The sequence below is a fragment of the Vicugna pacos genome, chromosome 2 (assembly GCF_048564905.1).
Source record: "Vicugna pacos chromosome 2, VicPac4, whole genome shotgun sequence".
NCBI lineage: Eukaryota > Metazoa > Chordata > Mammalia > Artiodactyla > Camelidae > Vicugna > Vicugna pacos.
Window position 1 is genome coordinate 34,554,474 of NC_132988.1, and position 13,476 is coordinate 34,567,949.

At 35.6% G+C, this 13,476-nt stretch overlaps 1 protein-coding gene across 1 annotated transcript in view; it reads right to left on the reverse strand.

The window, feature by feature from the left end:
• FGF2 (fibroblast growth factor 2) overlaps positions 1–13,476 on the reverse strand; it is a 56,991-nt gene that overhangs the window by 14,223 nt on the left and 29,292 nt on the right. Inside the window, 1 exon segment of the mRNA XM_072938136.1 lies at positions 1,366–1,469. Within this exon segment, the coding sequence (XP_072794237.1) occupies positions 1,366–1,469 (104 nt within the window).

The following is a 13,476-nucleotide window of genomic DNA, read 5'->3' on the forward strand; positions in this document are numbered from 1 at the left end:
AATTAGTCTTCAATAAAAGAGGCAAAAATAACACAATGGAGAAAAGACAGTCTTTTCAGCAAGTGGTGTGGGAAAAGCTTGACAGCCTCATGTTAATCAATGAAGTTACACTCCCTCACACCATATACAAAAATAAGCTCAAAAGATTTAACATAAGCCAGGACACCATAAAACTCCTAGAAGAACACAGGAAAAACATTCTGTGACACAAATCATAGCAGGTCAGTCTACCAAGACAATAGAAGTTTTAAAAAAATCTAATCAAACTGAAAAGCTTTTGCACAGCAAAGGAAACCGTCAACAAAATGAAAAGACACAGAATAGGAGAAGATATCTGCAAATGGTGCAACTGACAAAAGCTTAGTTTCCAAAATATACAAACAGCTTATACAACTCAATAATAAAAAAAAAAAAACCAATCAAAAAAAGGGGCAGAAGACCTAAATAGACATTTCTCCGAAGAAGACATCCAGATGGCCAACAGGCACATGAAATGATGCTCAACATCACTGATTATTAGAGAAATACAAATTAAAACCACAATATGGTATCGCTCACATTGGTCAGAATGGCTATCATCAAAAAAATCTACAAATAAATGCTGGAGAGGATGTGGAGAAAAGGGAACCCTCCTATACTGTTGGTGGAAATGTAAATTGGTGCAGCCACTGTGTTCCTTAAAAAACTAAAAACAGAGTTACCATATCCAGCAATCCCATTCCTGGGCATTTATCGGGAGGAAACCCTAGTTCAAAAAGATTCATGCACCCCAATGTTCATAGCAACAGTATTTACAATAGCCAAGACATGGAAGCAACCTAAATGTCCATTAACAAATGAATGGATAAAGATGTGTTGCATGTGTGTGTGCGCGCACACACAATGGAGTACTACTTAGCAGTAAAAAAGTGAAATAATGTCACTTGCAGTAACATATATGTACCTAGAGATTATCACACCAAATGAAGTAAGTCAGAGAAAGAAACATCCTATGATATCACTTATGTATGGAATCTAAAATATGATACAATGAACTTATTTACAAAACAGAAACAGACTTATTTACAAAACAGAAACAGACTCACAGACATAGAAAAAAAACTCTTGGTTACCAAAGGGGAAACAGAGAGAGGGATAAATCAGGAGTTTGGGATTAGGAGATACACACTACAGTATGTAAAACAGATAAACAACCAAGTCCTACTGTATAGTACAGGGAACTACATTCAACATCTTGTAATAACCTATAATGAAAACACTATTCATATATGTATAACTGAATCACTTTGCTGTACACCAGAAAATAACACAACGTTGTAAATCAACTATACTTCAATTAAAAAAAATACAGAAAGCATTACTTACAGAAGCCAGTAATCTTCCATCTTCCTTCATAGCAAGGTAACGGTTTGCACACACTCCTTTGATAGACACGACCCCTCTCTCTTCTGCTTGAAGTTGTAGTTTGACTATAAGTAATGGGGAAAAAAATTACCTTTGTAGCATCATGGAAAAAAGAGCTATGTACACATTTATATAGTATATAGGGTACAGACAAGAGACACTTGGACAATCAACAGATCTACCCTAGAGACCTGGGTGGGGGCAGGCAGGGGACAAAAGCCAGATGTCAATTAAACTCTCTTAGAGAGGAGAGGCAGGTCCACTAGCGCATGAGAACCCCTTGACTCCATACTGACGCCAATGTCAGAGAGCAAAGAGGGGCAGGTGAAGATTTTTTCCTTTGATACATTTGGCAGTTAACTACTTAAACTTCTTTAAGTTTTAGAGTATATAAACCCACCTGTGAGGATTTCCACACTACTGCCTAAGTTCAACCCCTTTAAAAGTTATTTTTAACCAGTTCTTTAAAAATAAAATATAACTGCTATTATCTTTTAGTTTGTACTTCTTTGAGTTTCTGTGCATCTTATTTTTAGCTTCCCCTTCAATACAATACCAGTGCATATCCTTCTTTTTGGAGGGGCTGTGATGTATAGATTTTTTAAAGTAAGTATCTAGTGGAAAAACAAAATACTTATACTTAATTTGCTTATACTGTGTGATGAAAGATTTTCAGAATGTAAAATCCTGAAAAGAATGACCTGTGTTACACTACATTATCAATACTAAGCAGATTGTAGGGAAACAAAAAAATTGATATGACATGATTATGACAATAATGCCATACGGACAAATAATCACCTAATTAATTAAATTAAAGTTTAAAATTTGTTTTGCTCTTCAGAGGCAGCATTCTCCTCCCCAAAACAGCATTCCCCAAAATGTATTTTGGCTAACAGAGATGACTTTAAAAACAGGTTCGGCGGCCAAATAAATTTAGGAAGTTCTTGGTGAAGTCAAGTTAACTCTTTATTGTCAAACTTCTCAGAACTCTGCTTCTCATAACCTGCACTGTACATCACCATAAGAGGATCAGGTATACAGTGTTTATAAAATGTGCTTGGTCTCAGAACAAGTTTTTCATAGGCCTTCCTATAGTATTATTGAGAGCAACAGAAAAAAATTATTAACTTTGTTAGATATAATTATGTCATAGTAATTATGCTTTAAACTTTTCCTATCAGGCCAAGTAAAAAACAAGACATTTAGCCTTAAAAAATTCCAGTAACCAATTAATGTTTTTATAAAGTGGGCAAGATAAACAAGATTGATTAACCTATGTCAATATTTATTAGAAGCATGGGAGTTCATTATTCTATTCTCACTACTTTGAGTGTTTGAGAATTTATATAGTTTTTAAAAAAGACATTCATTGTACATTTAATGTCTGATTTTCCTCTATGTACCTGCCAACCCAGGTAAAATTCTACAGTTTTTTGAATCTTATAAGATACACAAAGTTAAAGGAATATAATCAAGACTTGTAAACTAAACAGAGAGGACATAAAGTCTTTTCAACATTACGAGAAAATGTAGAAATCAGCTTTATTTTTAAAAAATACAATCAAAATCCTTTTAATGACTATGAATACATCCTTTTATGTAGCTCTAAAGTGGTCTAGATAAGTCATATTAGTTATGAATACATCTGCATCTCTTTTTAACTCATGAGGTTGTATAAATAAGCCAAGACGGCATAATCAATCACTATACTTTATTTGGTGTTTTATCAATAAACTTACCCAAATTCCAGCCCACCATCTTGTAAATGTGTATTACTGGTCACAAGGCAGATTATTAATATTAATCTATGGCCAATACCAGTGACTCAACACCCAACGTGAATGTCATTATTCATTTATTCATTGATTTTTGACAGATTTCTTGGCTACTCCAAATTAGGATACTGTCATTCAATAAGCCACTAAAAAAAGCATTAATTGTAGATGCTTGAAAAGTATTTCCATTGCTATATAATCATAAAAATATAAACTTTAAAAATAACCAGAGCCTAAAACAAGAAGATAGATAAGCCACAAAATCATAGATTTTCTTAAAAAAAAAAATTCTGAGATGCAAAGAGACCTAAATGAACTAAATTACACACACACATGATTCCGTCCCAAAAAAGAGATGACCTGCTGCTTTCATCTCTGACAGGTGGAAGACCAAATCTGCTCAAAAGGGCAGTTTGGAGAAACCAGCTGAACTTTTAAAAACGTTTAATAGCTGCCAATGTGAGGAGTTAGAATTCGGTGGAGCCCTAATCAAAGAGCAGCTCCAAGCCACCTGCCAGTTCTCTCCTACAGAGCTTGCACCTAGTGCACAACCAAGATACCAGGGGCAGGGACAGAACAGAAGAACTGAGAGAGCCTCCTGAAGCACCTAAGGCCTTTTCTGCAAAGCAATAGTCCACTGAAGGCTGGGAGCAGGAAGGAGCTGACAGAGAGCCCTCTGAGATGCACTGAGCCTTTACCAAATGCAAAGCAGGACGAAGGGAGAGCTTCCAAGACAGGGAAAACACAGGGTAGAGTTCAAGAGCAAGATGAACTCCTGACCTACCTAGACAGTTAACAGCTGGGCTCTAAGGCAAACAGGGATACAAAAAAACTACTCAATCTAAAAGAAGGCAGGAAAGGAGCAACAGAAGGACAAAGAACAGATAGGAGAATTAGAAAACGAATGCTGAAGCGGCAGATTAACATGTTGATTGGGTGAGGCAGTGTTTCCCCAGGGGCACCGAGTCCACAGTGAGCCATCAACGTCTTAAACCCAAACGTATCACTAACTACACTAAATGTAAATGAACTAAACACTCCCGTTTAAAGGAAAAAAATTGTCAACAATATAGAGAGACAAAACCCAATTGTACTGTTTAGAAGAAAACACTTTAAATACAAAGATACAGCCACACTGAAAGTAAAAATGTGGAAAAAATACAAGATGCACACCCTAATTATAAGAATGCTGGTCTAGGGAGGAGGTTATAGCTCAAGTGGTAGAGCACATGCTTAGCATACACAAGGTCCTGGGTTCAATCCCCAGTACCTCCTCTAAAAAATAAATAAGTAAACCTAACTACCTCCCCCTGCAAAAAAACAAAACAAACGAAGAATGCTGGTCTAACACATTACCATACATAAAATAAGCAACAAGGATCTACTGCATAGCACAGGGAACTGTATTCAATTTCTTGTAGTAACATATAATGGAAAAGAATCTGAAAAGTATATATATATAACTGAATCACCTTGCTGTACAGTTGAGACTAACATTGTAAATCAACTATACTTCAATACAAAATAAAAAGTATTAAAAAAAGACTGGTGATCTAGCTATATTAATATTTGCTGATTGGACTTCAAGGTAAGTTGTATAACTAGAGATGAATAGGGTTATTTCATAAGAGGGTCAGATATATCAAGAAGATATTATAAACACAAAGCACTAAATACTTTAAAACATCAGAAGCAAAATTAACAAAATAAATCAGTAAGAATATGGACAATGAATATATATGTTCATGTATAACTGAAAAATTGTGCTCTACACTGGAATTTGACACAGTATTGTAAAATGACTATAACTCAATAAAAAAAGTTAAAAAAGAATATGGAACATATGAATATTATCAACCAACTTGATCTTTTTTTTTTTTCCCCCAGTCAGGTAGGTTTTATTTACCTGGGATTTTACTCTCCTCTTAACATCATAGTCATTTGAAAATGATATTTAAAAAAAATTAACTGCCAGCATGGTAAGCCATTCTATCCTATTTTCAGCCTAGTGGACTTGAATTATTCAAATCAATTAACTCTAGCTGAGAAATTATTTTTCCAAAGTCATCATGATGTTAAGTGATATCAAGGGCTCTTGTCCTGAATCGTTGGTGCCCCTAGTATATTTGTTCTTTTTTTAATTCTCTGAGATATAATTCACAGAAAATACAATTCACTTAAAGCGTATACACAATTCAATGGCTTTCAGTTTATTCACAGAGTCGTGCAATCATCACCATGATGCATTTTTTTTATGATGTTTCCTTAGCCTTTAGTACTCACATCCCATGTCCTGATATCACCGTTCCCAGTCCTAGGCTACTACTAATCCACTTCCTGTCTCTATAGATTTGCGTGTTCTGGATATTTCATATAAATTGGATCATACACTATGTGGTCTTTTGTGACTGACTTTCATTTAGCATGTTTTCAAGGTTCATCCGTGTAACAGCCATTTATCAGTACTTCATTCCTTTTTATTGCCAAGTAACAGTCCACTAAATAGACCATATTTGATCTACCACCCATCTATCAGTTGATAGCCATTTTGTTTATTATGAATGTTTAGCTATTGGGAATAATACTTCTATAAACATTCACGTACAAGATCTTGTGTAGACATGTTTTCATTTCTCTTGCATATAAACCAAGAAGTTAAATTACTGAGTCATATGATAACTCTATGTTTAATCATTTGAAGAATTATCAGACTGTTTTCCAAAGCAACCATTTTACATTTCCACTAGGAATTGAGCGTTCCAATTTCTCCATATCCAGGCCACAGTCATTATAATCTTTTTTTTTTAATTTTTTAACTATAGACATACTAATTGGGTGTGAAGTGATACCTCATAGTTCTGATTTGCATTTTTCTGGTGGGTAATGATGACCAGCATCTTTTCATGTGCTTAATGACTATTTGTATGTCTTTAGAAAAACGTCTATTCAGATCCTTGGCTCATTTTTAAATTAAATTGCCTTTTGATCATTGAGTTGTGAGAATTCCTTCTATGTTCTAGATACAAATCCCTAATCAGATACCTGATTTGCAAATATTTTCTCCCATCCTGTGGGTTGTCTTTTCACCTTCTTGATGTTGCCCTTTGAAGCATAAACATTTTTAATTTTCATGAAATTCAATTTATCAATTTTGCTTTGGTTATTTATGCTTTTGATGTCATGTCTGAGAAACTAGTGTCTAATCCAAGGTCATACACCCACTCTTTTCTCTCAAGAGTTTTAGTTTTACCTTGTCCATTTAGGTTTGATCCATTCTGAGTTAATTTTTATATGAATTCTTTTGCATGTGAATATGCCTAAACTGACACTACATCCAACAACATCTGAAGAATAGACATTCTTTTCAGAGAATACTCCCAAGAATAAATCATAAGCAGGCCAAAAAACAAGTCTCAATACATGTATTAAAACAAGTCTTAATACAGAGTACTATATTAGAAATTAGTAACAATAAGGTATCTAGAAAATCCCCCAAATATTAGGAGATTAAGTAATACATTTCTAAACAAAACACAGATAAAAGGAATCACAAGGGAAATTAGAAAATACTTTTAATCATATAATGAAAATTCCACATGCTTAAAAGAAAAAATACAGCTTTAAGTGTTTATATTAGAAAAGCAAAAAAAAATTATGAAAATCTAAGCTTCTACCTTAAGAACTAGAAAGGGAAGAGCAAATTAAGCCTAAGGTTAATAGCAGAGGGAATAGTTACAACATAACAATTATACACTTGACTGTATACAGATTAGTAGAAAATAATCCTCAAAAGTTAACAGGTATTTTCAGGGTGATTCAACAAAAATAGTTCTATGTTCATGTTTTTTGATACTTAAATTTTTTTCTTGGTTGAACATGTTGCTTCTATCATAAGAACATGACAATGTTAGCATTGCAGAATTTTTAGGCAATCTAGAATAAAATACCAAGTGTATGCCATATTAAACATGACTATGAATATAATCGCATTCATGAGTTTCAAGAGGGAAAGTAAATTTCTCAATTAAAAGAGATGTAAGAAACATATCAATCAAAAGCAGTGTGTGAACTTGAATCCTGCTGCAAGCAAGCCAACTTTAAAAATTATTGTAAGGCCATATGGAAAATTTTTAACAGTAACTGGATGTCTTATGCATCTAAGGGAATTTTTTACATTTTAGGCATGGAATTATAATTATTTTTTAAAGGATCTTTTACAGATACATATCAATCATTTATGTATCTAATAGGTACTAATACATACATATCATCCATGTAATAATTTATATAATTCTTTTTTTAATTATTTGATGAAACAGCATGATGCCTAGGATATACTTCAAAGCAATCCAGTAGTAGGGAGGGGGAAAGAGCTAAGGCAGGTATAGATGAAACAAGATTGGTCAAGTGATGATGACTACTGAAGCTGGGTGATGGATACATGGGGTTCATTAAACTGGTCCTTCTATTTTTTTTGTATGTATTTGAAACTTCCCTTAATAAAAAGCTTTTTGGGTTTTGAAAGAACAAAAAAGTAACTAAGGCAGTTCATTGGGCAATTACTGTTAAATCTGGGTAGCAGTTTATTGAAGCACAGTGTCTTAGACAATTCAGGTTGCTATAACAAAAATACCATAGACTGGGTGACTTACATGACAAACATTTCTCACAGTTCTTAGAGTCTAAAGACTCCAAGATCAAGGTGGTGTTAGATCCAATGTCTGGTGAGAGCTCTTTTTATGGTTCACAAACAGCTGTCTCCCCTCAGTATCCTCACATGGCAAAAGGGGTTAGGGAGCTCTGTGGGGAACTGATCCCATTCATGAGGGCTCTACCTTCATGACCTAATCCCCTCCCCACAGCCCCATCTCCTAAGACCATTACATTGAGGGTTAGGATTTCTGCATATTAATTTGGGGGGGGGGTGAGGCACAAACATTCAGTCCATAACAGGTATAAAACCTGTGTTAATGTCCCAGAGTGAGTCCCTGAGATATTTGTGGATTCTACACAATGTGAAACCTTAGCCAATATTCAAGGACATTGGACAGTCCAGGCCAGCGGAATTAAATTTGGTTACCTTCAGCCTTTTAGTTGTCACTGTTTCATGTCAGACTGGCTTCATGGGGAGGAAAGATACAACAATCATACTTGAGATTTAGAAGACTCTTAATAAGCAAAGCCACTGGATCTTATGATATAGTAAAGGCATAAACCAAAGACATATTCCATTTGCTGGCAGAGGGGGCGGTGGGAATGGGGGAGAGGGAAGAGGGTCTTCTTTAACGGAGTAGCTTTAAATATCAGGTACTTCAATACAGGGAAGGAAAGGGATTATATTACATTTCCATGTAAAGAACACAATGTAAAGTTTTCCATACTTTTCAGGAAATGAAACAACATAATAAACAGACAAGCTAGCAAAAATTCATTCTGAAAAATGGAGGATAACTTTATCATCGACTCTTCTGAACCATAAAAATGATCTACTCCCAGTGAGCCAAACTAGGAAAATTTATCCTCAGCCTAGTTTCTGGAAATAGAAAATATTAACTTATATTTTTATATTTAGAATAAATGTTAAAGCCTTGGTTTTTACCTTATATACAAAACTAAATCTTACTTATTACTTCAAACCATCTTTTTAATTAAACACTTGAAAAGTATCTGCCATACCTACCAAAAAGCAAAAAAAAATTTTTCTCCATGATAATATGAAGCTTGCCACCTAAAAAGTGCTTAATGACTATGAAGTAGAAAATTCATTTTTGTAGTATAGATAAGTACCTACTCCCTTGCACACACTGAGCTAGACTCCGGAATTATAGTCTACCTTCTGTGGTCATTTCCTTGTTCCCTATCTCCTCAGTTAAGGACAAGAATCCTCTCCTCTGTATTTTTCATATGAATCTCCTTTCTCTACTCAGGACAATTCTGTACCATACCTGTCTGTCCCTCCTTGACTGTGAGCCTCCTGAAGGCGGGAACTGCACCTTATCCATCCCTATAACCCATGCACTAGCACAAAGCCAGGCCCGTAGAAGGATCCTGTGAGTGTTTGGTGGACTGAAAGCATCTCATGCAAGAGAAGAAAACAGGTAAAGGAACCACTGCAGCAATGTCCTCGGTGTCACACTGAAGTATTATACGGTGCTATGAGACTACAGAAAATGATCTCTTTTATTGGGTGGAAAATCCGAGAACCTTTCTAGGAGGGATGAGGTTCGAGCTGAGTTTTGAAGGATAAATAGGAGATAATCTCATGAATAAGGTAAAGGGTAGGGAGACTAGAAGGAATGATATTCCAGGTAGAATGTCATTCCAGGACTGAGACACGAAACAGCCACACTTGTTCTAAACAGTCATGTCCAAGACAGGTAAAGGAACCAGCAAAATCCAGACATAGAAACTCCAATGGTCAAATAATCCAATTTCCTCAGCAATCAGTTATAAAGGAGAAAATAGGACCGAAGGAGGACCAGAGGCTAAAAAAAAAGCTTAAAACTCACACATTTTTAGAAAAGCAAAACTAAAGCAGAATATTTAAGGATGTCTGTCAGTGTGATGAAACTATAAACAAATGCAAAGAGGTGGTATAAATAAAAATCTGTACTTTTATTGGGGAAGCAAGGGACTGTGATTGGAACAGGGGACACAGAGAGGGTTCCAGGGTGACTGGCAATGTTCTGTTTTCTGATCTGAGTGACAATTACAAGAATATTCACCTAGTAACAATCCATTAAAGTATAAATTTGTTTTATGTGGTTTTTTATATCTATGTTACATTTTACATTTTGAAGGTTTTTAAATTTTTTTTTTTAAATCTACACTGGAAGACCTTTCTAAATTGGATCTTGGACACTGATGCAGCCCAGGTCATTTCAGTAAGCTGGAGACCACCCACTACATTCAGTTCTGGGAGGCATAGAAGTCAACAATTTTGATAAACAAAGACTTCTGATGGCTTACTAATGTTTATATTAAAACCAGTAAGAGGTAAACTTGGATAAATAAACTGTGTTATCCAAGCTTAAGACTCAATTCTTTTTCCTCTGTTGTAGCATAAAAACAAAAGCTATAAACTATAAAATTGAAGAATCTCATCATTAGGCAAGATCTTACTGGTCAACTGGCCCCAACATTATACAATCACGTCTTAATCCCACCTACAGCATCCCCGAGAAACAGCTGTCTAACTTTTACTTGAAAATCTTTAGCAAATGAGAATTTACAATCTTTCTAAAATGATTAAGATATGTAAACAAATGAAGAGAAACTCAGATCATAGTAAGTAAACCCCTCAAATGTTCAAGGGCTCAGAATATTAGCATTTGACACATTTAGTTACGCAGTGTAACCAAAAAGCCAAATTATTATTTCAGTGTGACCACCATTGCTCAAAATATTTTGCAACTCCTTTTTTGGAATTCCCTCCAGAATCCGCATCACTTTCTTTTATATATATATAAATATATATGGACTTTTGACATTTAATATTGGTGATGCTTGCTAAGATTTAAGATCTCCAATATGCATCATTTTCTCTTGAATAGGATCAAGGATGACAAACCTTAAAATCGTAAATACCAGTCTGTTAGAACTCTGAAGGACTTCAGGGATCATCCAGGGCCCTGTCCTAGTTTATAAATACGGAAGCTGACATTTAGAGAAGTTTGTCCCTGGTGAAAGAATATGGTTTTTGGAAACAGACAAGTTGGTATTTCCAAGAACGGTGAATACATTTATTCATTCATTCAATAAACATTTGTTAGCAACAGCTATGTGCCAGGTTCTGTTCTAAGCAATAGGAAGCACAAAGGGAAATATAACATCAGTCTTCGACTTTGAAGAACGCACAGCATCGCCGAGGAGAAGAGGGTGGTACCCAGATGAACAACTAAATGAGCTCAATACTGAAAATGCCATGAGAGAAATGCACACAAGCTATCTGAGAGCACTCAGAAGGTACACCTAACCCAGCCTGGGAGCTGAAAGGTTTCCTGGAAGCAGTGACAACTGAATGGATACCAAAGGAATTAGCAGGAGTTAATAACGAAAAGAGAGAGTAGGAACAACAACAAAAAGCACGCTTACATAACCTGCAAAGGAGAAAGGGAGAGAAAGCACGGCACAGCCAAGGCGGGTCAGGTACTTGGGTGTGGTCAGCACAGAGTGAGGGTGTTGAGTGTGCTGTGCAAGAGGGCATCACAGGACAAGACGAGGAGAGGCTAGGGGCTATGAATACCATGGTAAGGAGTTTGATAGTATTAAGATGAAAGAATGAGAGCTTTGAATGAAATAGTTGGGATGGAGAGAAGTGATAAATGTGTGACAAATGAAGGAAACAGAATTAACAAAAGTAAATATGAAGGGAATGAAGGAAATGGAGGTAAGAAAGACGGAGGGAAGAAAGGAAGGAAGGAAGGTTTCCTTCTGAGCCACAGGTTTCTCTGTCCTGGATAACTGGGTGACTGCTGAGATGAGAAGTACAGGAGGAGGGCGTGGTTGGCAAGACAAGGCAATCAGATATGTGCCCTTAAGACATATTGAACATGCGGAAAATCCAGACAGAGATATCCTGAAGACAGTCAGCTATACGAATCTGGAGCTCAAAAAAAATCTGTGCTAGAAATAAAGATTTAGTAATCGCAGCAAACAGTGGCTACCTTGGGCAAATAGATTGCCCTAAGCCCACAGAGGAAGATATTAAAATGGTTGAGATGCTCCAGAACAGTGTGTAGCAGATGTAAATTAAACAGCAAGGGACAGAATCCTGGGAAGCACCAATACTTATGGGAGGAGTAGAGGGTGTAGAGCAAGTAGAGCCTGGAAAAGAGTGGTCAGGCCAAGCCAGCGCAAGCAGCTGTGTGCTACAGACACACTATACACACACACACACACACAGAGATTTGGAAACTAAGGAACAAAACTGCTACTATTTGCAGATGATACAGTTTTCTGCATTAAAAATCAAGAGACTAAATGCAACGTAATATTCTGGACTGGATCCTGGAATAGAAAAACGGTGTTAGTGGAAAAAGTGCTGAAATCCAAATGAAGTCTGTAGTTTAGTTAACAGTAATGTACCAGTATCAGTTTTTTTTTAAGTTTTGACCAAAGTGCCACAGTTATGTAAGATGTTAACCTTAGGGAAAGCTGGGTAAAAGATATAAGGGACCTCTGTAAAATCTTTGCAACTCTTCTATAAATCTACAATTATTCTTAAATGAAAAGGTTTTTTAAAGTCAAAATAAAATGCAAATGAACTATTGGAAATACTTCAGTAAGGCTGCTTCATACAAGATTATATAAAAATTAATTGAGTTTCTGTAATCCACAACAAGCTGTGAGAATATACAATTACTTTCAAAAAGATAACATTTGAGATAATAACTAAATGTACATAGGACTTATACGGAGAAAACTATAAAATCTGATTGAAAGTCATTTGGAAAAGACTTCATGGGGGAGCTATATATATGCTTACAAACGGGAAGACTGAATATAGTTAAGATGTAACTTCTCGCCTCAAATAATCTATAAATATAATAAACCCACAAGACAATGGTCAGAAGTAGAAAACCAAGGAAGGGTAAAAACCAAATGAAGAGAGAATCTCAAGTGGGACCTTCTAATGTTAAATGGTACAAAGGAGGTCAGGTAATATAAGACTGAAAAGTAATCCCTGAATTTAACCAGAGTAAGAATTTGGGAACAGTGAATGCAAACAACTTCCTCAAGAGGTTTGACTGAAATAAACCACAGAAATTAGATTGTAGTGCTCAGAAAAAATAACACAATGTCAAATGCATAGATTCTGGGGTCAGACGGAATTGGACTCAAAAAATCAGGTTTCACCACTTACTGGCTGAGTTTACTGCTCCACCTGCACAATGGAAAATAATTGCTATTGCACAAGGCTGTCATGAAAATTAGATATTAGATCTCTCTCCCGATGTAAACGTTTTAGCATACAATAATCAAAGATGTTGGCCTCCTACTCTGCCTGCTTCTTTTCTAATGCTTTGTTTTGAGATTTAAGGAATTATATGCATTGTTAGGAAACCTTGTACTTAACCAAGGACATGAGGATATCTAGGAAAGGGCAAGTATGACCTACAAAATGTGGCTCAGGCATCTTTCAAAACATATGTCATTTATGCTGTATATAACATCTTACCATAGTGAAGCTGATTCTTTACCTCTAGCAAATAAAGTTATGGTTTCACTATTCTTAAGGGAATGTAAGCGGTACTTACTGCAAAGAAGACACAGACCTTATACAACTTGTCAA